Source organism: Polypterus senegalus, chromosome 2 (genome assembly GCF_016835505.1).
Source record: "Polypterus senegalus isolate Bchr_013 chromosome 2, ASM1683550v1, whole genome shotgun sequence".
Classification (NCBI taxonomy): Eukaryota; Metazoa; Chordata; class Cladistia; order Polypteriformes; family Polypteridae; genus Polypterus; species Polypterus senegalus.
The window spans coordinates 281461386-281488857 of record NC_053155.1 but is presented as its reverse complement, the minus strand read 5'-3'; the positions used below and the strand labels follow the sequence as shown (position 1 = coordinate 281488857).

The following is a 27472-nucleotide window of genomic DNA, read 5'->3' as shown; positions in this document are numbered from 1 at the left end:
CCACTGTTCTTTTTGAATTATTCTCAAGGAAAATATCACCTGCTCCACCATCCTACAGATAAGTATAATTGTAATGTGTTTCTTAAAACATAATTAGGCAGTGTGGCCTAGTAGCTAAAGAAAGGTTCATAAAAAAATAGTGTGCTTTTGAGTTTGTTTAAACAAACCTCAATATTTTTAATGAATAATGGCCTTAGCATTACGTTTTCAGTAACATGAATTTAAAATAAATGAGCTCTTTATATTTACTTAAAGGAAAGTATATGCAACCACTAGAAGGGAAATAAAATGTGATCTTTTCATTTTGATGTCCTTTTTTTGCTTGTGGGGCTTTAGGGCTCTGTTGGGTTAATTTGTTGGTAGGCTTGATGTCCTGGGAAAGTTACTCTTAGCAAGTTACTTTAAGAGGAGGGAGGCAGACAAAGAACGGTACAAAAATAAACTTTTATGATGGTTTACCTTAAAAACCTGTCCTGAAAGTGAGACTATCCTTTGAATGCCAAGCAAACACCATTGATTGGGAAGCTGTCAAATCCCATCAGTACAGTATCTCAAAAAAGGTTGAAGTCCTTAAATCTGAATGAACTTCACATTCTCTTCATGGCCAGAACGTGATGAGTGAATGTCACGGTCATGAGTAATTAGGGAAGTTTCCAAATTAAAGAAAGTCAGCCTTCAATGCAATTTTAACAGAAAGAAGTTTTGATGTAAGGTACAGCAAATCCAAGTAGCTGAAGCAGTGCCTGAATTGAAGGCTTGTTAGTGAAAGTATTTCAATCCTGAATGTAAATCTGATGTTGCATTGCAGGACTTCTAGTTAGAGGGGATGTCAAACTTGATAAATGCAATTCCTGAACTTATTACATGAGTATTTCAATTTACAGGACTTGAAATCGCAGGACATGACAAACTACGTGACTCTGTCATGACTTTTCAGCACAGTTTCACATTTCCGAAGCATTGCAAGCTCACCCTTTTTCTGACCGTGCTGCCTGACGGAGCCAGTGTCCTTGATTAGGTTTTACAGGTACGGTGAGTTTAGCCAGATCAGCCTCTCATCTGTTTGTCAGGTCTTGAACACCTGTATTACTTATTCTTCCTTGCTACATTATTTGCGTTGTACTTCCAGGGGATCACTCATTGTTTGTCAACTCTCATGCACACAGAGCTCGCTGGCCTGGGATTGTGGAACAGACCCAGTAGTTGAACCTCAAATCCAAAAAAAAAAAAAAGTGTACAGCTTAAGCCTGGTTATGTTGTTAATGTGTGAGATATGTGATTGCATGCCATATAGCATCTTGTTGGAGGTACTGCATGTGAATGTGGATCTAAGCCCGCTGGTATTTTTCTTTTGGTAATAGTATTTGCTTTTATTATTATTTTATTTGCAACTATCCTGAATAAAAAAAAAGATCGAGCCCTTTAATGACATCTTGGGCACAGCCATTAGTGGTGTGCCTGTCTGTGGAGAAAAAGTTGACCTCGTTGAGAGGTTTACTTCCCTTGGCAGTGACATTCATGACTCTTCAGTAGAGGAATTGGGAGAGCATGGGACGTCATCAGGTTGCTGGAAAGGGGTGTGTGGTGCTCTTCATATCTCTGCAAAAGAAAGAAGGTCATAGCTTTTAGAGACCTGGTGCTCCCTGTTTTGCTATATGATTGTGAGATATGGGCATTATCCAGTGACCTGACATGGACACTGGACACCTTTGGTCCTGTGTCTCTTCAGAATATCTTTGGGTACCGCTGGTTTGACTTTGTGTCGAATGAGCGGTTGCTCACAGAATCCTGAATGAGACACATTACCTGCATTGTGAGGGAGCGTCAATTGCAGCACTATGGCCATGTGGAACAATTCCAATTGTTTTGGGGCTGGACCACATGTCTGCCTGGGGGTGGTTGCCAATCAGGTTCAAAGATATTTAATCATGTGGTGGGTGCAGCAAAGAGCTGTACCGGTGCATGCTCCCCAACCTGACCAGTAACAGTATTTTCCAGCAACAGGGTTAATTGCATACTTATCACTACCTTGAATCTTTGAGATTACAATTTAGAAAAGTGCTTATCTAGTTTTTTCTAAATTTCATGATGTTAACTTACAGGTCCTTCAAATGAACATCCAGTTTAGAATTTGGGTATTTTGAACGTCTTGTTCCTATGTAAGGTTAGAGGTGATCATGACATTGTACCAGTCAATATATTATCCCATACTTCTCTGCAGTCATACACTTTAATTAGTTACCGAAAGAATGAGATTTCAGGTACATTATCAGCTGCGAAAATTAGGTACCTACATTGGTTGCTGACACAAATAGAAAGGAGTTTAGTTCCTGTTACATACATACATTTTATTCCAATATCCCTGTCCTTATCCCTTTATCCCATTCTTATAACTACCAATTATTGATATTATTGATGAAGTGTTAGCTTGGGATATCCTCTGCCACTGTATTGCCTGTATCCCTATATTAATGTTTAGTTGAGCAGTTGTTACAATCGGCTGATACTTGTCAGTTTTACATAATGCTGAGACAGATGAGGCGAGGCAACAAAGGGGTGGCAGTGCATTTAGCACTATCACAAAGCAACCTGCTACAGAACCTTCTACCCAGTGCATAAGTGGAAATGCTGAGCAGCTAGTGTCAGCACAAAAGGTTGAACTGGTTAATGTGGGAGGTGACATCCTTCACATCTTCTATCATTCTGTGATGGCCAGTGCCATTTTCTACATTGTGGTGTGCTAAGCTGGTAACGTCACTTCAAGAGAGGTCCCACTGAATCAACAGGCAAATTAAAAGGAGAAGCTCAATTATAAGATGCACTCCGGACTCTCAGGAGGTAGTAGTGAACTAGAGAATTAAAACAAAACTGAGTGCGATTTTGAAAAATGATGCACAATCTCCCTCTGACACACCAGCACTGAGGACTTTTAGCCAATTAATTATTCTTAAGTGTGTCAAGAAATGCTACTGGGTCTCCTTGATACCTGCAGCAATATGTCTACCTAATGCCTCACAGTGATTGTGACACTAAAGTCAGAACTTTTCATTCTTTTTAATTTTCTTGCTTTATAGTCATTCTATCATGTTCAGACGAAAGCGTGTTTGTTTGTTCATTTATGTATGTATATATGTGTTTATTCAAAAAGCTTCTGCAAAAAGCAAAATTTACTCCGGTAACAAATAAAGTTTGTTCTATCTATCTATCTATCTATCTATCTATCTATCTATCTATCTATCTATCTATCTATCTATCTATTGTGGGATATGGCTGTCCATTCATCTTGGCCAATACCCCCAGGCCGCCAGGTGGAGCCCTCCCTGCAGCATGGATGTGCCCCGAATGCCAGCAGGGAATTATGGACATTGGAGTTTTCATCCACAGCCCTGCTGGATACCACAGGGGCCCCTAGAAAGCACTGCAGGGAGGAGCAGCGAGACTTTCGAATACAACCCGGAAGTGCATCATAGTCACATGAACAAAAAGACCGACGTACTTCCGGGATGAAAAGAAGACTTTTGGTTCTGACCTGGAAGTGCTAAGAAGTCACATGGACAGGGGTTCAGGAGTACTTCCGGGTCACGGACTATATAAAGGACTGTGAGAGATTCCAGAGTTGAGCTGAGCTGGGTGGAAGGGTGGCAACATGTCTGGGAGAGTGGAGGATTGATTATTGACAATTATTATTGTGTTTATGAGTATTGTGGAGAGGAGGGTGCTTTGTGCCCTGTTGATTATTAATAAAGTCAAAATTTGGACTTTTATCTGGTCTCTGATGTATTTTCCGAGGGTTCAAGGGAGCGGTAGCGCCCCCTATCTGTCACACTATCTATCCCGCCCGTCCGCCTTGCAGTGTTCCTTGCTGTGTTCCTTGCTGTCCACTCAAAAAAATGAAATGCAAAAAACTCTTCATTGAACTTTGTATCGTGATTAAAATAATCATTTGCAAAATTTCAGTTTCACAAAACCTTTTGCACAACAAAACGTGGTTGTTTCACTTTATCACTAGTGCTGTTTATGATAAGAGAATGGAGCTTTACAGTCTAGAAAACCAGATCTTCTGATGATGTACCTGTTGATGTGGTTAGGGCTGCTAGTGAGGTTATCTCCCAGATGCTTGTCATGGGACCTATATCCGGCATAGCTCACTAGAAGATTCAGGGGTAGATCTCACCATCAGGGGGATTATTTCATTTGACCTAGTGGTGCCTTGGATTTCTGCTGTAGAATGCTGTTGGGACCCATCACTAGACAAACTAAAAAATAAAAAGTGACTCAGGCAGAGTGCGTTACCTCCAGGGTACAACTCAGTAGATCTCGGATACCCAAGAACAAAATCTCCAGAATACTAAAGCGTTCTATAGAACAGTTCTGCTTTGCTGTGCAGCATTTTCATTTGTATGTAATGTGACACATGTCTTAATGTCTTAATACCAGCTAGGAAAGTTAATATAAAACTAAAGTTTGGCAGGTCATTTTGGAAATTAAGTAATTAAATATTTAGTTAAATGGAGTAGCAGTGTGGCCCTGCATTTAGCTCCAGGAAGCTGGAGTTACTTGCCAGTTTTCTCCATGTCTCTAAAGATTCTGCATGTTTTCCCCTATGCTTGTTTGGGTTTCCTTTGAGTCACTTTTAAATGTCCTGAAGTTATGAATATTATTTCATTGGAAGCTCTAAATTTGTTTAGTTTGAGAGCATACAACTGTGTTGCTTCTGCAAAATGATAATGTTGATTTGCTGACAGCAATATGAAAAGTTTGTTAAGATAAAATTGATGGATTAATATTTTATCTTTTGTGCTTTTTTCTGCAGCTCTTATATATACCAGAAGCGATGGGTAAAACTGGAGGCTGATTATTTGAAATATTTTGACAATGATAAGGTTAGTTATTTTTCCCTTTCAAAAATCTTATACCTTACCTATGCAGCTTAAACAAATAGTATGAAGTGTATTACTTAAATGTACTTTCAAATCTTGCTGTTGTCTTTGTGGACTCTGATTGGGTTTTTCTAGAATTTTTCTGCACATCCCAAATGGCACATTTGTCTAGTTAACTGGAGACTGAAAACTAAATCAAATGTGGACTTGTGATAATGGCCTTTTTGATTAAGCATAACTCCATTTAATTCTGGTTCCTGACATGTGCCCCTTCCAGCATTGGATTAAGTAGGTTTCAGAATATTAATATGATAAGGATTTTGTAAAAGTTAAGCAGCTTAAACAAGAATAACATGGCAACCCTTATTTATGCTTCTTTGTTGCCAAAGCAAAGTGTTTTTGCAATAGATTGTTTACTTACTTTAAACGTATCTCCTGATATAAGCAATTTGTTTATCAATCATAGTTTCCTGTTCTTATCCACTCAAAATGCTTACTTAAATGCATGCAAATGCTCAATATTGTTTTCAGTTGGCCATTTTTTGTAGAAGCAGTGCTATTTATATTATTTTAATTTATCTTATTTTTTTGGCAAAAAGATACTTCTATGCAGTCAGGTAATCAGTCCTTTAATGAATGGAAATAGCCGGATACAGAATGTGTTAAACGTTTTAAGTTCACCTTTGTGATTTGTCCAAAGAAAGCTGCTATATAAGGGAAATAAAGTTCAATGTCTTCTTTCTGTACTGTAATGTCAAAATGTTAAAATGATGCCTAATCTTTTTGTTTACACTTTTTCTTAAGAAGCATACATAGTGGCGGCTGATAATTTAATAACATGATATCGGAAAATCTGAAATTCAGTAATTTTATATAGTACAGAAATCCAGATCAGCTTTACTTTTGTATATTTTACTTTAAATAAGGTTAGCTTTGGTGTTTATGCCTTATTTTCATGATGGCAGATTGGTTGGTAGAGTGTTTACTCTGTGAATTTGCATGAGTGCACGTTACAAGTGTGATTTGGGGTTGTCATAAATTGGTGACTTGTACTGGTGTACTGGTCATCTTAAAGAAAGCAACATACAAGCATATAAAATGTATTTCATGTTTTCCACCATATTTCTGTCCATTTTCTTTGAACTCCTCTGTTATAAAACCTGATAGTTTCTTGAAATATTAAAATTGACTGATGTTGAAGTAAATTATGAAGATCCCATATGGAGCAGATTTTTTTTTTTATTTTGTAGGTTGTGCCCAGTATTTTCTTGAGTTTGATTGAGAATGGCTTTGGTGGCACAAAATCATCCTGGGATTTGTGGACTTGTCAGTTGTCACTATTGTTTGTTATACCTTATAAATGTGGTCATGATTTTGAATGCAGATGAGGAATCCATTAATGCTCTTCTTTTACATCATGTCAGGTTTTCTTTATATTGTAAGCATTTGCTTTCCTTACCCTTCCTAATTTGGGGTGTTCATAAGAAATGTGATGATTTACTTCATTAGGAAGACGTATATAAAAAACAAATACAGTATTTCAAATATTAAAATGTGTACTTCAATTTAAAAATTTAAACTCTACATTTTCTTGACTGTAATAGAAATTTGTCATTTTCCATCCTTTGTTAGAGGTCCATAGAGGGCTAAATCCCTAGTCAAGGATCAAAAATAACATCACATTCATAATCACTGACCTTGAAATAGTCTGAAACGATACCCCACATGCTTATGTTTGAACATTGTCATGTTTAAGTTCTGGGAGTATCACTTAGAGGGCTAGGACCACCAATAAAGAATCAGATATCGAAAATATTATCACATTCATGATCAGCAACCACTCAATAGCAAAAACAACACTCCACATGCTTATATTACTGATTCCCCATGTTTTCAAAGTTTTATGAAAAAGACTAACTTTCACCTCTTGTATCCCACTAGGGGGTAAACTCCTGGGGCTGGTTAATGTGGCATACATAATTTCAAGTTCTTCTGATCACCACAACAGCTATTGATTTACTCCTTATCATAAGGGTGTAATTACCTACAGAAAATATAATCCACAAATGGCCTAGAAATTAGGGTTTGTCGGGTATAGAGGGCCAAACATAGAACGGGATCCCCAAAAACCTTAATGTCTTGCATATCTAGTTGTAACGATTAGTCTACCTGTGTATCATGTGTGGGGATTTTCTCATATTAGTGAGTGAGTCAGGAGGCGCCAGACGAAAAAAATAAAAACTGAATTAATTTCAAAGAATTACCACAAAATGTGTGTGCCAGGATTCAGATGTCTGTATGATTTAGTTAAAAAATATAAATTTTATTTTATTAATCATTTCTTTAACTATTGTTTTTTTTTGTTATCATGCCCTTCCCTTTTAGAACAAATCATTATGATGTCACTTGTCAGTGGAATGTAATGTCTGGTGACCACAGGAAACATTTTTAAAAGCGTGAACTGCATATTCAGAAAATGTCTGTACTTTGTGTCTGAAAGCAAAAACTCATCAGCAAGGTTTTGATTTTGATTTTTTTTTGCCTACTAACTAATCTCAAGTTTGCTTTTCCCCTTTGATTTGATTTTCACATAAACATTTGTGGTTTTCCCTTAAATATTCTCCAATATTGATTTCAAAAGAGAAAACATTCTTTGAATGTTCATTTTGCTTTAAAAGATTAAAGCTGGTTACAATAGTTTAGGTGTGAAGAAGCCAATATACAGTACCTTTAGGAGCAATAACCTAAAGCAATCCATTCCCCTGAATGTTTCTCATTCTCTTAATTCACATTAGAAGAAATTCTCCCACTCTTGCTTATTACACTTCTTCAGTTCCTTGATGTTTAGGAGTATTTGTATAAGCATGGCACTCGTTTTGGTCCATCAATAACATCTCGGGGTCTTGACTGAGGTCAGGACATTGACTTAGAGATTCCAAAATTTTGAATATTTTCTTTTGCATCCATTCATTTATTAATTGTGCAGTTGTGTTTATGGTCATTTTTCTCAACAGTTTATTATGCATTTGATTTATTATAAGGTTCTTGCACTAATAGGTTGTTTTATTTGATATGGAATTAACTCCACTTTGGTTTTATGTGTCCAGATCACATTGTTCCAGTTATCTGGTGGTTTGTTCAGGTGCAGCTTTGCAAACCTAACATATGCTGTCATGTTATTTTTGGAGGGAGGGGGCTTTCTCTAGTCTACCCTTGATTTTATTTTTCTAACTTTTGAATCATGAATTGGAAAATTTATCACATTGCCTGTGGCCTTTAGTTTCCTGGATGTAGCTGCAGGGTCTTTGGGATCCCTTGGAACATTATATAGTCTAATCTTTAGGTGGATCTGTTTGTGTGTGTGTGTGTGTGTGTGTGTGTGTGTGAGTTTGTATGTGTATATATACAAGGGGGTACCCAAAAATAAAATATTTTAGTAATTTTTACTTACTGAAACTTTAGTCTCCTTCAAAGTACTCTCCATGTGAAAGAATGCACTTCTCCCAATAGTTTTCCCACTGGTGGAAACATTTTTGGAATTGCTGAAGAGGAACATTGTCCAATGCCTGCAGCGATTTTTCTTTGACTTCTTCCATGGTACAAAAACGCTTTCCTTTGAATTCTTTTTTCATATGCGGGAACAAGAAAAAGTCGCAAGGACCAAGACAAAGTGACATTAACATCCACCCCCCTGTCCGCCCCCCCGTTTGAAACGTGAAAACCATTCGCAGACCTGTGTTTTACTTATAGCGTCCTCTTTAAAAGCAGTTTCAAGTATCTTTACAGTTTCAGCAGCTGTTTTCCCTAACAGGAAAGAAAATTTATCACAAAAAAAGCAGAACACATTTAATAAGCACCAAGAAAAACCAACACAGAATGCCATATAAACAATATAGACCAACGCCACTTGGCAGACTGCCACAGAATACTGTAAGTATGCTACACCTAGCAGTGAAATTCATAACTAAGTCAAGATTGTGTGCCTGGTACAGATTTTCGTTATTTTTGGGTACCCCCTCGTATATATATATATATATATATATATATATATATATATATATATATATATATATTATATTTATATTTATTGTATATATATATTGTTTGGGGAAGATGGCATATATATAAGTGACTCCAGTGAACAAATGGAACTATAAAACAGACCTTAAAACAATGCTTCCTCCTCAGATTCTCTTGCTCATGCAGAAGGAAGATGACAGTTTACAGCTGTCAGAATGACTGAAGAATGTGAGGGAGTGGATCAACAAGAGATAGCAGTATCGCCAACTCTGTCTTATTTAGGGATAGGCCTGAACATATGAACATTCACAAATCATTACTCTGGGTTTATATTTATCATCAGCTCTCTTATGGCCGACAGTGATGTAGCTCTGTATATTTTGGCCTGCATTGCTATGTGTGTTATGGTCATACAGCTGATGCTAATGGATTCATGCATCACTTTTTCTATAACATGAAGCAAATAAATGTGAAAATGATTGTGTACTGTACAGAGGAAAGGCAGTTTGAATGTAATTAACGTTGTCATTAGGTTTCTTAGCAAACTAGAGAATAAACACTATTTAGTAAGAAATATTACGAGTATATATTGCTGTTTATATATTATCTTTCATAAATTCTTCAAACATTAAAAAAATTAGCCATCCTCAGCAAAGAGAATACAGTAAATACTGAAATACAGGAATTTTAATCAAAGACACCAATTAATCTTTAAAGAGGAAACAACTGATTTACTAGTGTGATTTCTGAATGACAATTTGGATTTAAAAGAAAAAAAGTTCTTTAAATACTTTGTCACAAGCGTCTATGTAGATAATGAGAACCCTTTCTGTGCAACTTGTATTTAGGGAGATATAGCCAGTCATAGTCATAACCTCACCCCCCCCCCATAAGTTTAAACTTTGTTAACTTAAATCCCCCTTAATACTGATCCAAGACACATGCAATTTCAGTTTAATGGGTTACTTGTATGACCAAATCAGCATGCCAAGTTTCATCAAAATCTGTGACGATGAGGTCCAAAAGTAGGATGATTTGACATGAAATTACCCAAACCTATAAGTCATTTGAAAAGGTAAAAGACGGTGGATATGTAAAATTAAATCACTTTTTTATTTAACAAAATAATTGCTTTTTTGTAATGAAAAGCATAAAAACATTTAGAGATAATATATATTTCTCATTGTTGTAGAACAATTTTCTGAGTGGAAATAGGATTATAGTTTTTCATTTTGTCCCTTATTGTGGACCAGTTTAACTTCAACATGTGCTTTGCGGAATAAGAACAGAATTCTGTTTACTTTGCATATGGACCAACTGTTATCTTTGTAAAAAAACATCTCTGGAAAAATCTGTCTTGATGGCTACTAATATTTTCCATAAAACTCTGTTTCAGCCAAATGTTTAGGCACTTTAAAGGCCATCGTTTGGAAAGTGTAATATCAGTGACACCCACCTACTGAATGAGAGGCAAGCATGGTCTCTAATTTTAAGACTAAACCACTAACTTGAACTTTTTTTTGTTCTTTTCAGTACACTGCAGTACCACTTTATATGCCAAACACCTTCAGTAAATACCTTTAGTGATGTGTTGAAAATGCATTTCTTATTTATTTTTAAGAGTATTTCTTTTATATCACGTTTGAGTGTCAATGTTGTGTTGATTAAATTAAATCTTGAATGCTTGTAGAACATTTTATGCTTCATCGTTTGTGTGTAAGATGTGCTATGGAAATTACAGGTATTATGATGAATTATAGAGCTTTTTGAGAGCTTGTGCACTTGGTGTTGTAAGTCACATTGTAGAGTGAGGTTTACCACAATGCAGAGAGCAACATGCAACAAATGGCAGGTCTCCAGCAAGAAGTGCTCTCCTTTCTTGGGTAATATTGAAAACTGGCGCTTATTTTACCCATAATGAAGGTGGTCAGGGTTGTATATACAGTACATCCTTGCCTTCACAGGAGGCTTGGGCAACAAAGTTTTCACTAGGGAAGGTTACAGAAATATATATTTTGTGCTTCCTGTGAACATAGTCTCCTTCTCTTAGACAGAATATTGCGATTCAGATAACAAAATGTTTTGTTGAAGAAACCTGACCCAGTGGTAATATATAAAAAATGTATTCCAATGATAAAGGTGCTCCACTTCAGTGTAAGTTTAACTCTTGATTACTTGGTTTAACTCAGTTAGACACCTGTAAAGGAATAATAGCAAGCAGATTGTATGTGAACACCAAAAAAAAAATAACAATTGTGGTATTTTAATATTTTTGAACAGTTCCAAGCATTTTTATGGTTTTTTTTTAGTTTTCATTTGTATAATAAGGTTAAATCTGTTTTAATATGTATTCAACCTATGGCTTTCTATTATATTCTGTTTGTTGCTACTGTTTACTTCAAATAGCTCTGGTGTCGCACTATGGCACATAGGTTTTTACTGCAGCCCTGCAGCTCCAAAGTCCTGTATTCGAGTTTCAGGCTGATCGCGATCTATACAGAGTTAGCACTTTCTCCTTGTGTTCATCTAGATATTCCTCTGGGGTCTTCCCTTTACACAAGCATCCCCCAATTATACGTTTTTGGGTTCATTGATGACTTTAAATTGGCCATGTATGAGTAAGTGTAGGTGTGTGCATAAGCATGCCCTGCAGTGGACTGGTGGTAATTCCATGACTCTGTCAGAAAAATAACATAAGCCAGGAGAAAGTTTCTCATCTACAAAAAATAATATGGTAGCAATATTTTGTTTTGCACAGTTGTATCTAATCAAACTTCAAAACTTAAGTCCTCTTAGACAATACCATATTTCACCAAAACCAAACATAGCATATCATCATTTTGGCTTTTTGTAGTCATATGCCCTGAATGACTTATCTTCTTGTCTAGAATTAATCAACTTTAAAAAAATGTAGTCATTTGTCCAAACAGTTAAAGATTGGCCAGAATTTGACCATTCAAAAAGGCAATGATCCTAAGGATACCAAGGTTTTCAAATAGCCAAGGTCCTAACCTCTATCTTATTAAGATGCTGAAGCCCAACCCAAAATTTGTTTCTGTAAACCCAATGATAAAAATTGCCAGATGATAAAATATACCAGATTTGCTGACTGCAGCCGACAATCTGATCGCCGCACCATATCAGATTACATGACTGAAAATCACAGCCCATGTCACATTTACTGGCCAATCTTCCAGCACAGTCGTGCTTGCCCTTTTTTCTGACAACCAATATTGTGCTGCCTGACCAAGCTGGCACTTTTACAAAGTGCAGTGGGATCAGCTGCAATCTCTGCCCTTTATTTTTCCCATTTTGTTATGATGTGTAAAATACAAGACATCAAATAGACAAGCTTCTCTTCGGTTTGTGAGGTCCACAGTCCCTTTGCTGCCTGATGGAACTGGCACTGTACCGATGCTTTAATATCTATGGTGCATATAGCCTCCTCATCGCTACGTTCTATGCATTGTACTCTATGTATTGTATGCATTGGTTCTCAACTCTTGTATGCAAAGAGCCTGCGCCCCTACTGCCAAAGAGAAAATCAAACCTGTTTGATTTTATCCTAGCTAGTCGCAGATTAGATGGTTTCAGTGTTTAGGTATGTCATATTAGGCGATCAGATTAACAGAAGTGTGCCACCGACTGCCTCCAACTGGCTAAAATTATGTAAAAGAATGGTAAAAATGGTAAGATTGAATATTACTGGAAAAGTCATGCAATGTGACATAGTCTTAAGTAACAACTTACTTATAGTAGCCAACTGTGAACAGATCAGACTGAATGCTATTGATAATAAGTTCAACTGTGTAGTATGCAGTGCATCCTGCCTTCCAAAGCTAACAGACATGAATCTTGGCAACAGCAAGTCCAGCTGAGCACAATCAAAGCTCTGCCCTTGGCCCTCTGCTTTTCTGTATCTACATGCTTCTTCTTAGCCATATAATTCATAGTAAGGGTTATCACTTTAACGTTTGTAATGTCCGCATATTCATCTGAGATCTCCCAGCTCATGGTTTTCCTAGAAGAAATTATATTCTGGGTGCATCATAACTCTTTAAAATAAAAATGCAACAAAGTAGAATCATTAATTGTAATAAAAGAACAGCTTAAAAAACAAACTAGTTTTCACTTATTTTAAATGGTTTTGCCCCAGACTATGTCTGTGACCTCTTAGATTACTACGCTTGTGCTGCTCATTCTAGTTCATTGATACTGGCAGTATCATTGTGCCCCAAACTAACCTGTGATTTGTGGGTGGCAGAGTCTTCAGCTTAATTGCACTCTGACTTTGCAACAAGCTCCCTACAGTAAGGACATTTGTGCACTGAATTCTTATTTAAAGGGAAGCTGAAAAGTAATTTGATCGGGAAAGCTTTGAACTTCCACTACTTCCACTGATACTGCTACCATTTTCACTCAGTCCACTCCTTTGTCCAGATGCTTATATTTGTATGTGACATTACAAACTACTTTGTATTTTATTGTACTCACCATTTACAGTTCTGTATTAAGACAGTTTGCCATTGTTTCTGTATCATTAATTCAGGTATCTTTGACTGTTAATGGCCAACAGTACCAGGTTGCATTTGCAAGGATCATTGGTACTTTTTTTTTCTTTATGTGGTTTCATCAGCAATTTAAAAACTGCTGTGTAGTTTTCACTTTGTTTCCTTGTTGTTCCTTTCTTTCCATTTCATAACGAACTTGATGTAGTTCTTCAAACAAGTTGTCTACAATGACCTTATAAGATTGGGAAATGGGTAGGAGGTACTGTTTGTCTAAGAAAGATTTATGTTTTGGGCTTAATGATGAGATTCCTGTCAGCACATCACCTGCTTCTGTGAAAAAACAGCCATCGTTTTATTGATAGGCCTGTCAATGAGTGGAAGAATGTTTTGTCAAGAGCCTCAATAACAAAATTCTGTCAGCGGTGAGAATGTTGTGCTTGCCTTTTTCATATTGTAGGTTATGTACAGTAATTCAAGACTTTCTGCACAGACTTTCTTCTGTTTTCTATTATTTCATTCAATGAATCCTCAGAATATGTTTCTGAATTTGTTGAGGTCATTGAACGAGCCAGATTATTCACAGCTGAAAGCTCCAGGATGGGTGTGTGTAGAAACTACGAAAAGATCATCAAAGTCAGGTGCAGAATATATTTCTGCCCTGAATTCTCTGTACTGGCTGCTCTGATGGTTCAGGTCTTTCTGTTTTTTTTTTGAGAAAAATGTCACGGATAAACAAGTACAGAAAGGCTATACATTACTCATACAGTCAAGCCTGTGTACATGGTAGTGTGCATTCAGTACATATGGGAAGTCTTTACAGAGCTTTTCTGTACACTGTTATTACATTTTGACATTACTGGAGCGCTGCAATAGCACTGACCAACATATGCATTTATATCAGTTACATGACACTCACTTTAGATAGTTTTTCCAGCAGAGTCTTTGTATAAACATTGAGCTGGGAAGTGTAAAAACTCCTCTTCAAGTTGTACAATAGAAATTTGCTCCTTCTTATTTGTGTCTTATACTTTTTTTTTACCATAATTGCAAAGTGAAAAGCTTCTTTTTATTTCTGCACTTATACATGTCCTCACCATATGACAATGTCATTTTGTATGCATTGGCATGTATATTTCATGTCTGAAGGAATGTTCCTGATCTTTTTGGCAACTATTTTTTCCAAGTATGCCAATGACATGGAGTAATTCAATAAATTTTCCTCTGTCAGAAGAGTTTTTAATTACTTTGTTTGCTTTATTGAACATGCAGTGTAGTGTAAATACCCTACTAGTGCTTTCATATAGTCCTTGTTTTCTGCCCTTATATAGCATTTTGCATATTTTTAAACTCTGTTGAACTGTAATGTACTTTCATTACCAACCTCCATTGCATCTTTGTGTTTTCCACTTGTACCCTAAAATATGCTGTGGCTTTATGCCAGTTATGTTATCTGATTAGTGTTGGATCAGTATTAAAATTTTGAATTTGATATTGATTCCAGGTTTTAGACCTTAGCACCAGTACCAAAATAGTTCCAAAGCAAAACAACAGATAACTCCATCCCCTACCCGTCTTATTCCAGCCTCTCTGGTGCACCACGGCATCGTACCTCACTACATACCATACTGTGCACCACTACCCATCTTGATAGCCATGAATTCCTGATCATGCCAGAGCAATAAGGGCAGTGGAATTGCACCATAAGGTCACGATCATGTTGAAGTAATAAGGTAAAGGAGGGATTCCCTGTGTAGTCCAGACTGCGTCAAAGCAATAAAGAGAGAGTCCCCTTGAAGTTCAGATGGTGTGAAGTCTACAAAATGTGTTATGGTTGGGGAGCATTGAGAGGAGAGCTGTGTTTACTTCTGGTACTGAAAATCCCTAAATTCTGGTATTGTACCATTTTAAAATTTTGAATTTTGTGTTCTTTTCCAGTACCAGTATACCACACAACCCTAATTGTAGAAAATATGGGCTTTATATGACATTTATGTCTGCTTTGTAAAAAGTGCCAACATGCAAAACAAACTACATTTTTAGTCACATAAAATTCCAGCCAAGAAAACTGATCAAACCAACTACAATTGCAACTTTATTTTCAGAAACCTTATTTTATATTTTTGAAGCACTTGAAACATTGGCCTTCATTTGGATGACAGCTAAGATCAATTTCCTCTTTGGCTGTGGCTTTTGCTTGCAGCAAGAGGGTGATAACTCCAGATGGGCAGTCCTGCACTCAATTTTTTTATTTTTAATAAATTTGCAAAAACCTCAAGTAAACTTTTTTCACATTGTCATTATGGGGTGTTGTGTGTAGAATTCTGAGGAAAAAAATTTATTTAATCCATTTTCGAATAAGGCTGTAACATAACAAAATGTGGGAAAAGTGATGCGCTGTGAATACTTTCCGGATGCACTGTATGTATTAAAGGGTAAGTTTGGTATTTTTCAAGTCAAAGTTTTTCTTCACAGTCATGGTATATATTAATTTGTCACATAAAATGCTGTTGTTATATATTTTAAAAATGTATTGTTGCAGCTTACAATGGGACTAATGGATACACGGGTCCATAGCTGAATGAAAAAGCATTTAAACTTAACAAATAGATCTACTTTGAAGCAGCAAAGGTTTCGTTTGAAGAAAATATACATTTCAATGAAAATGTATTTACTAATGTTTCTTTTAAAGTATTGTAAAATCAGAGAAAACATGAGCATGTACATACATAAAAACACAGTAATAAAAAAAGAAACTGAAGTTATTTATTTGTTAAATTGTTTTGTCTTCAAGATGGCATTTCATCAGAAAACATGCTGTATATATTTTGTTCAACATAATGCAATGAAAGTATTAACATAAGCTAATACAACAAAAAGCCATTTGTAAGTGTGCCAAGGCTCCATTCGCTATTTAGTTTTGTATGTGTGATGTCATTTCTGGCATGAAACTTTATTCCCAACGTTTTTTGAAAAACGCTACACTCTCTTCTAAAGGCTGCTCAACTATACTTATTAAAATCTGCTCTGTCCCCCTTTTTTAATGCTCACATCCTTTTTGAATTTTAAACCCACCCTTACCTTCTCTTAGGTTTACGTCACCTCTTTCTTGAAGTGTTATTGCCCAATTCCACATGCAGTAGACAGTGTGTATATTCTGTTATAATCGTGCAGCCTCTTTGCACTTCACAGCCACCACAGAGGAACAATTTTAAGTGTGAAATTAATATATACTATGAATGTGAAGAATAACTTCAACCTTAAACTCCTTGAGGGCTGATTTTTTTTTTTCAAAAAACACAGTTTTCTGTAATGCACATAAAAACATCTGTTGGTGCGTGCAGTGACCACCAGTTCGCTAGGAATTGGCGGCAGGCTATCTTCACATGGGGGGGCGGGGTGGCAGTGGCTGTTGCGGTCGTAGTACATCACACTCTGGTTTGTACCTCTTGTCATTCTAAGTGGCGGTCCTCCCAGTCAAACGCTGCCATAGGGGGATCAGCTGCACAAACCTGTACAGCACCAGGTTCAACTGGCGACTGATCAGTTCATGCTGGTAAATCACATTCATTTTCAATCATTTGCATCAAAATCAGAGTCCAACAAGTCAGAGTCCAATTCATTGATAATATTCATAACATTGTCCATGGAATATTTTGCTTTTCACATTCGTTTCAATCTCTTGCCAGATGTCAATGACCATTTTTGCTGTTGTTTGCTCCTTGCTACTCACGTGAACGCAGGGAATCTCAGTCAAACCAATTAAGCTAACTTTCCTTCTAGCAAAGAAAGTCCAACTAAATCATAACTGCTAGTTTGGTCACCATTTACAGTTGATTACCACCATCAAACCCTTCTTTTGACAGAAGTCAAAATCTGCCCTGAAAGAGTTAAGGTATTTCTTATTAGATGTGCACATGTGAACCTAACGTAAACTGTACACATTTTGGAAGGTTTACAGATTTATAAAAAATAAAAAAGTAGTATTAGCTGAATAAACCACCTCTTAGTTCAAATGAAAAGATACCTTACAGTGTCATAAAAGTGTTCTACTTTTGCTTTCTGCCATGTTATAAATTTGCAGTCATTGATTTTAAGCTACACTTCAATATTTCAAGTGGTCAGTGGAAATCCTGACTATAATACAAACTCCTATAATGCATAAATGTATACCTACATAATCTAAAATGAATTCTGAAAAGGTTCTTCAAAGTTGCAGTTTTAATCCTTTTAATGTGGAAATTTGTTTGCACAAAGGAAGAGCTACTTGCACTTCAAATGAACAGACGTCCCGGCAGAGCACAGACCAATCTGGAAAAACTGAGGCATGGGTTTTGGGGATGCTGGTCTGGTGCTAAGGTAAAGGCAAAGCCTGCAAACAAACACAGAAAATATAAACCATCTATTCCATCGGCAGTAATGGGGAATGTTAACTTGCTGGATAACAAGACAGATACGTTAACAGCACTAATTAAAAACCATTGGGTCTATTGGGAGTGCAGTTTGTTCTGTCTAATAAAGACATGGCAAACTGACAGCTTTCCCTATGCTAGTGTGGACATTCCATGGTTCAAAACTATAGGAGGTGACAGGGATGCTAAACATTGTGTCAAAACCAAAGGTGGGAAACTCTCACGGTGTATTAACATCAGATGGTATAACCCAGTGCATGTAACACCCCTTGTCCTTTGCACAAGGAAACAATCGGAACATTTAACTGTTAGTCCATCCACACTATATGCCCAGGGGTTTTTCTTACGCCATTGATGTTGTTTATGTTCTTCTATTGGTAGACGCAGGGAAGGTGTGTGATGTCATACTCGCTACTGTTGTGAGAATTCAGATGCAACACCAAGAGGCTTTCATTGCAGTCACTAAGTTCAAAGACAACCCACAACTGGGTGCTCCTTCAGAAAATGGTCTATTGAAGCAGAAAATGCCCTTAGAGACTGATTGGAGCCTACTTACTGGAGTGTTCTGCAGGAACCACTTGGAGAGGCTATCGAGGGGATTACAAGCTGCATGACAGACTGTCTGAACCTCTATATTGACACTGTTGTCCCTGTTAAAAACTGTACACTGCTTTGCTAATAACAAGTCCTGGATTACCAGAGATATTAAGGACCTTCTTAATAAGAAAAAGAGAGCCTTAAAAAACAAGGACCAGGCAGAGCTGAGGAGTGTTCATAAAGGTCTTAAGGTTTGACTAAGAGAAGCTAATGAGTCCTACAGTAAGAAAGTAAAATACAAGTGGCAGCAAAATAACATTAGGGTGGTGTAGGATGGTATGAAGACCATCACAGGCTATAAGATAAAGAACAGCTGTACAACAGAGGACCATCTGGCGAGAGCAAATGAGTTCAATCTCTTCTACAACCAGTTTCACTGCCTTGCTCCTGCTTTACCTGTCACACATTCACTAACCAGCACCCACTTCCTCACAACCCTTTGCTCCCACCAGCAAAGTTGCACCTCAAAAGGTGCTAACAATCCCCGTGCTTTCTCACATCATCACTGCAGACCAGGTTAGAGGAGAACTGAGGAGGCTGTGGTCTATGAAGGCAGATGGGCCAGATAAGGTGTGTCCAAGACTTCTAAGGGCCTCTGCTACTGAACTGGCAGGACCCCTTTAGCACATTTTCAACCTGAGCCTGTGACTAGGGAGGGTCCCCACACTGTGGAAGACCTGTCTCATCCCGATTCCCAAGAAAGTGGAATCCAGTGAACTCAATGACTTCAGGCTTGTGGCCTTAACATCACATATCATGAAGACCCTGGAGTGACTACTTCTTCATCTCCTCACACCACAGGTGAATCATGCACTAGATCACCTGCAGTGTGCCTATCGAGAGAAGGTGAGTGTGGATGATGCCATTGTCTACCTTCTTCACTAGACCATCACTAGTGAGGCTCATGATCTTAGACTTTTCCAGTGCCTTCAACACCATCCAGCTCCTTCTACTGAGGGACAAACTGTCCACGAACTAGATTACAGATTACCTCACTGGTAGACCTGAATTTGTCAGACTGGGGAACTGCACATCAAAGGCTGTAATCAGCAGCACAGGAGCTCCACAGGGGACTGTTGTTTCTCCTTTACTCTTCACCCTGCACCAATTGGACTTTAGCTACAAGTAAGGGACATGCCACATGCAGAATTTCTCAAGGTGTGAGGTAAAGTGTGTCAGAAATGGATGGGAGGAGGAGCACAGGAGTGTGGTGAATGATTTTGTGAGATGGTGTCAGTTAAACCAACAGCTGTTCAACTCTTCCAAAACCAAGGAGATGGCCGTGGAGTACCATAGGTACAGACCTCCATTGAGACCTGTCTCCATTGAAGGAGATGATGTGGAGTGGATCAAAACCTATAAATAACTTGGAGTGAAGTTTGGTGACAGGCTGGACCGGTCAGATAACACAAAGGCTCTTTCTGGGAAGGGCAAAGCCAGCTCTATTTTATGAAGGTGCTGGGCTTGGCTCCTTTAACATATGTAAAAAACTCCTGCAGATGTTCTATCAGTCTGTGGTTGCCAGTACACTATTCTATGCTGTGGTGTACTGGGGTTAGCTTGAAGAAGAGGGATGTTGATTTTATTGACAAGCTGATCAGGTGAGCAGGATCTGTAGTTGGAACGGAAATTGACACTCTGATGATAGTAGCAGATAGTAGGATATTATTAAAGTTGTTATTCACTATCACTAATGAACATCACACACTATACATCATCACAATTAAGCATCTGTTTAGTGGTAGGCTGCTATCATAGAACTGCAATACGGACAGATAGAAGAGATCTTTTGTCCCCAGAGCCATTAAACTCTTCAACTCTTTACAACAGGGGCAGGTAGTGGTTGAGCTTTGAACCTGATACTCCTCCTCTGCTCATAAGCTATACTAGATGTATTAGATATGCACTACGTGCATCTGATATCTCACTACTTGGTCATTACTGTATGACTTTTTTTTTGTTTGTTTTGTTATTACCCTATCTGCATAAGCTGATATTTTACTTTGACATTACATCACTTTAGTATATGTAACTTTGATATTATGTGCCACATGTCGCTTTGGTAGTAGTATGATTTGCGCAATTCTCACTGCATTGGGATTATTGTATGTACCATCTTGTGCACTGTGATTGTATTATTTGTACAATATTTGTTATTTGTGTAGTAAGTGCACTTGAATGTTTGTGTTTAACTTGGTATAATTAATTCATGGCTACTGGTATTTGAATTTCCCTCAAGATTTAAAGTCTATCTATCTATCTATCTATCTATCTATCTATCTATCTATCTATCTATCTATCTATCTATCTATCTATCTATCTATCTATCTATCGCTTTATAGAATATGCAGAACTTGGTTGCTATTTGAGCCAAGGAGTGTAGCAGGAGTCCTGTGGACCTTTAGTATTTGGAGTAGGAAGTAATTTTAATGTTGCAGGCCTAATTTTAAGTTTTACACTTTAAATTAATATGTTGACATGTCACATCTTGAACCATTAAGCTTAAAATAATTGTGTTGGTTTATGTGTTACTATGAACTATATAGTACATGTTCTAAAAGTGTCAAGTGCTATGAATACCACTCATATTTGCTTTTTTTCTTTTTTCTTTCTTTTAGGAAGTATATTCAAAGCGATTTATCCCAACTGCTTCAATTACACAGATCAATAATGTTGGGGATCAGAAGTTTGAAGTGGTCACTGGCAACAGGACTTTTGTTTTTCGTGCAGAGAGTGACTGTAAGTTGAAGAGTTTTGTCAATTGGTCATGCTGTGTCTAAAAGAAGTTCTGCATTTTCTATGAAAAAAACAATACTTAACCAATAGAAATTTACAGGATTATTATCCAGGCCAATTCACAATTCAATAGAACACAAATCATTAGGATGATAAGTGAAAATCTCCAATATTAGAATGACCTGACATAGTACAATGAAAGCATTAACAAGCTATTAAATTAATTTTATTATCAGCAATGACTGATTTCTAAGCTATTTTGCATTAAAGAGAAGTGGAAGTGAAAGTGGAATGGCACAGTATTTTAAAACATTCTTGTTTATCATGGCATTGGAGAGTGGCAATGTGTTGCATATTGGTCAAGCATGCAACTAAGACTTTTCACAGTGCTCTTTACACTTTTCACTATTACTACTGATATTACAAATAAATATTTAGTTAACATTACAATAATTTTCAGTATTCATAATGGCAGAGGTACAGCCTGGTATTGTGCATCAAAGAAAAAAAGCTTATCCCAAAAAGGACAAGGGCAGGTGAATCATAAAATGGAAGTACCAGAACAGATAAGGACATAGAATTATTATTATTATATTATTATTGTTGGTGTGCAAAAGGTCTAAATGATTAAGAAGATTTTAGTAAGAAGTCAAAACCATCATTTTAAATGAAGATTGAAAAGGCAAAAAAAAAAACTGTGTCATAGCTATCACAAAATAATAATTTCAGTACATGCAAGGTAGTAAAATAATTCAAAATGCCCAAGATAATCATGGCACTGTTGATGGTTCAAAATATAAAGCAAGATGAAGTTCAAGTGTAGGTTGTCCACCTCTACATTAGAGCATAATGTATTAATTTACCATGATTAATTATCTGCACTTTTAGGGCGTCCATCACAGCATGTATCAGTTGAACAATACAGTGGCATGCAAAAGTATTCAATCCCCTTGAAAGTCATCCTAGTTTTCTACGTGACAAAAGATTTGTACACATATTTATCCATTCAGTATTTTTAATGTTGTAACAGTACATTTCCGAAGTCCAAATAAATTATTTTCTGTAGATATTTAACCGAAGAAGAAAAACTCAAAAGGCAGTGTTTGTATAGATATTAAAGCTCCACACATTAATACTTTGTCGTGAACCCTTTTGTCACCCTGAGGTCACATGTGATGAAGACCATGGAGTGGCTGCGGCTTCACCACCTGAGACCACAGGTCTGCCATGCCCTCAACCCTGTGCAGTTCGCATACCAGGAGAAGGTGGGAGCGGAGGATGCCATCATCTACATGCTACACCGATCCCTTTCACACTTGGACAGCGGCAGTGGTGCAGTAAGAATTATGTTTCTGGACTTCTCTAGCTCCTTCAACACCATCCAATCTCTGCTCCTTAGGGACAAGCTGACAGAGATGGGAGTAGATTCATACCTGATGGTATGGATGGTGGACTATCTTACAGACAGACCTCAGTATGTGCGTCTCGGGAACTGCAGGTCTGACATTGTGGTCAGCACCACAGGAGGACCGCAGGGGATCTATGCTTTCTTCGGTCCTGTTCAGCCTATATACATCGGACTTTCAATACAACACTGAATCCTGCTACGTGCAAAAGTTCACTGATGACACTCCCGTCATGGGCTGCATCAGGAGTGGGCAGGAGGAAGAGTATAGGAACCTAATCAAGGACATTGTTAAATGGTGCGACTCAAACCACCTACAACTGAACACCAGCAAAACCAAGGAGCTGGTAGTGGATTTTAGAGGCACAGGCCCCTCATGGACCCCATGGTCATCAGAGGTGACTGTATGCAGAGAGTGCAGGCCTATAAATACCTGGGAGTGCAGCTGGATGATAAACTGGACTGGACTGCCAATACTGATGCTCTATGCAAGAGAGGACAGAGCCGACTATACTTCCTTGGAAGGCTGGAGTCCTTCAACATCTGCGATAAGATGTTGCAGATGTTCTATCAGATGGTTGTGGTGAGCGTCCTCTTCTACGCGGTGGTGTGCTGGGGAGGCAGCATAAAGAAGAGGGACACCTCACGCCTGGAGAAACTGGTGAGGAAGGTAGGCTCTATTGTAGGCAAAGAGCTGGACAGTCTGACATCCGTGGCAGAGCGATGGGTGCTGAGCAGGCTCCTGTCAATCATGGAGAATCCACTGAACAGTATCATCTCCAGACAGAGGAGCAGCTTCAGCAACAAACTGCTGTCACTGTCCTGCTCCACTGACAGACTGAGGAGATCGTTCCTCCACCACACTATGCGACTCTTCAATTCCACCCGGGGTGGTAAACGTTAACATTATGCAGTGTTATTGACTGTTATACCTGCCTTGCACTCTCCACCTTGGATATCTATCTATCTATCTATCTATCTATCTATCTATCTATCTATCTATCTATCTATCTATCTGAAATAGCATTCAAACTAGTGTAAATTAATGAAGCTGATGCAACTAATGAAACTGAAAAGGTTATGCCGGTAATCAGACTATAAGAAGTTGTATAGTAGCTCATCAGTGCGCTAAAGTGATGTTTAATTAAATTGATTGACCATGTTGAAGTGCGCCTCCTAGCTAACTATTCATGTGTTGGTGTTTGTCGGTGGTCATATTGGTACGTTACCAGGAGTTGTTTGAACTGATTAATGGAATATGGCTCTGACAAGTTTGGTTTTCTTTAGAATGTTCTGTTTATGAGCTCTATCAAGAATGTCAATCATGTTTGTTTATCAAATATCCAATCTTGTTCTTTTTCTTCCTGTTTTATGTTGTTTCAGAATATGTGTGCATTTTATTGGTGCTTGTTAGGAAGTACTCATTGCAATTCTATTTCTTCAGCTGTAGCTGTGTTTGAAGGAAAAAGGTGATGCTCCCAAATCTTTTATCTGAAGAAAAATATATATTTTTTCTACCTCTATCTTAGTTCCTGGGTTGTAGAATAATCGGAAAAATCTCTAGGCTCTAGAGATTTGTTATTTAATAACACTTTTTTCCCTTGCCTTCAGTGAGACCAGAGTAAATACATTTTCAAGTATTTGCTTTGACATGTATGCAGATATTGTAGGCTCTGTGTAACGCTGTCTATGTATATTTTATATAGAGCCCCACTCACCCTCATTTGTTTTTTTGAAATTGGTCAATAGAAAAAGACTATTTAATGTCAAAGTAAAAACACATCTTTGCAAAGTGGTCTGAATTGATTACAAATATTTAGCACAAAATAATTGATTGCAGGAGTATTTATGCCCTTTCAAGTCAGTATTTCGCCTTATACTACTTATATGCACTTTTAGCAGCCATGACAGCCATGAGTCTGTGCGAACACATAAACAGACCAGTAAATACATGTACAGTCAAATTGATCATCGTGTAGAGTAGCTGCAGCAGACATGTAAGAAGCAGAAGGGTTCTATCTATCCTCCACAGTCACTACTTTTTATGGGTTATTTATTAAATTGAATTTTTGCACTTCAATTTATTTTGAACACTGTTTGTTTTGACTGTTTTAGATAATAGCACTGGAACGCTAATGCACATACCCGTTTGGTTTGTGTGTTGTGACCTCATCTGTTGGCTCATCCCTTGGGTACGAATGTCAGCAGTAGCGGGTTCAAGAGGCTCCCTAGAATAACATGCACCTACACTTTGTCATTTGTGGTTAATTTTGTCATTTTGTAAACCTCAAACCTCCAAAGAACAAAAGTTTAAATACTTATGCAAACACTAACTTTTGAGTTTTTCTTCTTCAATTTATATATCTACAGAAAATGGTTTATTTTCACTTTGGAAATGTATTGTTATAGTACAGTAGTTTGCATTAAAAATACTGAATGGATAAATCTTTTATCATGCAAAAAATAATGATGACTTTACACTGTATGTATTAGTGGTTTTATGCAACGTAGTATATTTCAATAATTCATTTTTCAGCTGTGTGTATACTCTGTTAAGTCATAGTATTTTGCCAAAAAAGCCTTTTGCTTAATATGACGTGGATGATGTTGCAATTATAATACCAAATTCTCTACTCGTATTCGAAAGACCACAAAACAGTGGCTTTCTTCACTACTTGAGGGATTACAGTATGTCATACTCCTTCAGCTCACTTCAGAGAAAAATCCCAGGGACGGTGGACACCACAGAACTCTGCATGAAACGAGACCCCTCATACCCATTATTGAGAAAACATGTCAGTCTGTGAATACACATGACCTGCACTCATTAAGCCACCAGCCATGACTAATCAGCAGAAAGTCACAGTTTGAAGGGTGATTAATTAAATCCAGAGAAGCAGCATTTCTTTTAAAATTTAAGTTAGAGTATCATATTTTACATATTGAATTATTGAAAAATCTTATTTTGCCACTATAATATTGAATTTGAATTTGATTTTGTAAGATACTATTATATTCTTTTCTGCTGTGAAGCTCCTTGATAAAAATTGTTTTTGATGCAAAGCCATAATGCTGTAAGTTAGTGGTAAATGTTAAAAATCTCCCAGTTCACATAAGAACAGGATGCTCTTCATTTTGACAGTGAATGTGATCATGTAACAACCATAAAGACCTACTTCACTGGCTGATTAACAAAGCTGATCATACTGTTTTCTGAACCTTCCTAAAATGATGCCTTGTGCACGGGTTCTTCTGACTTTATTGTAGTGTTAAAAAACAAACACAAAATCACAATTTTTTGCTGCTGTTGACTTTATTAGGTAATTCGGGGAATTAAAAAAATTGATAAAGTATTCAGAAGAAAAGCCATTTTAATTTTTTTTTTTAATGAATTTAAGTAATCCCACGTTCTCTGCTTTAATAATTAATCATGCATGCTGCTGACCTGCATGCTGAAGAAGAATCATAGCACATGCTGTCTGTGAGTATGGTGCCCAACAGCCTATGTTGATTCCTGTCTGTCAGCCCTTGGTAAAATTAGTATTTGCTCAACATGTGAATGAACTCTGTGTGTGGCTGTGTGTCAGAGTGTGTGTGGGGGGGGATGTGAAAGCTGGAGTTATGGGGTGGAGCTGTCGGTGCTTGAAGTACGTGGGTGAAAACTGATGACATAGTTGTACTTGTCTAGGAGAAGATCTATCTATCTATCTATCTGTCTGTCTGTCTGTCTGTCTGTCTGTCTATCTATCTATCTATCTATCTATCTATCTATCTATCTATCTATCTATCTATCATGTCATTGTCTGAATGAGATCTTAGAAGAAGAGAACATTATAGCCACAGGTAATGTGCATGATGTTATTTTAATTTTGATTTCAAGTTTGTGAGATGACATAAAAAATTAATTTATTTACAGTCGATCGTAATGAATGGGTGTCAGTGCTCCAGCAGACCATTAAAGACCAGAAATCATCCAGCAGTGAATCTATATTCCAATCATCATCTACAGCTTCAGAAGAGAAGCAAGGCTACCTTGAACTAAGAGGATTACGCTCCAAACTCTATGTTGTTGTTTCAGGAGATAAAGTCTTTCTTTACAAGAATATGGAGGTTTGATATTTTCCCTCATATATTATGTGTTGTTTGCATTTTGAGTTCCCATTTTTACTCTCTGAAGCAAAAGTTTGGGCACCCAACATGGTCAGCACTTAATAACACCCCCTTTGGCAAGTATCACAACTTATAAATGCTTTTTGTAGCCAGCTAAGAGTGTTTCAGTTCATACTTGGGGTATTTTCACCCATTCGTCCTTGCAGAAGGCTTCTAATTCTGGGAGATTCCTGGGCCATATTGCATGCATTGCTCTTTTGAGATCTATCCACAGATTTTTCTATTGATATTTAGGTCAGGGGATTGTGAGGGCTACCGCAAAACCGTGAGCTTGTGCCTTTCAAGGTATTCCATTGCAGATTTTGAGGTGTGTTTCAGAACGTTATCTTGTTGTAGGACCCATTCTCTTTTAATTTCAACTTTTTTTTTACAGAAGTTATGAAGTTTGCTTCCAGAATTTGCTGATATTTATTTGAATCTATTCTTCCCTCTACTAATGACATGTTAACTGTCCCATTGGCTGCTACACAAGCCCAAAGCATCACTGATCCACCCCCATGGTTAATAGTTTTGTTGTCAGTGGTTTAGACATTAATGGCTGTGTGTTGAGTTATTTTGAGGGAACAGCAAATTTACACTGTTATACAAGATGTACACTGACTACTTTACATTATATCAAAATGTCATATCTTCAGTGTTGTCCCATGAAAAGATATAAAATATTTACAAAAGTGTGAGGGGTGTACTCACTTTTGTGAGATACTGTAAGTATTCATAGTAACAGACATTTTAAGCAAGGATGCC

General features: G+C 37.3%; 1 protein-coding gene across 9 annotated transcripts in view; it reads left to right on the top strand.

The window, feature by feature from the left end:
- The window catches only part of LOC120523933 (arf-GAP with Rho-GAP domain, ANK repeat and PH domain-containing protein 1), a 391846-nt gene that overhangs the window by 250403 nt on the left and 113971 nt on the right, over nucleotides 1-27472 (top strand). For all 9 annotated transcript variants that reach the window (XM_039745649.1, XM_039745646.1, XM_039745647.1 and 6 more), the window contains 3 exons: nucleotides 4814-4883; nucleotides 21036-21156; nucleotides 26475-26668. In XM_039745649.1, coding sequence (XP_039601583.1) covers nucleotides 4814-4883; nucleotides 21036-21156; nucleotides 26475-26668 — 385 coding nt within the window. The remainder of the gene's footprint in view (nucleotides 1-4813; nucleotides 4884-21035; nucleotides 21157-26474; nucleotides 26669-27472) is intronic.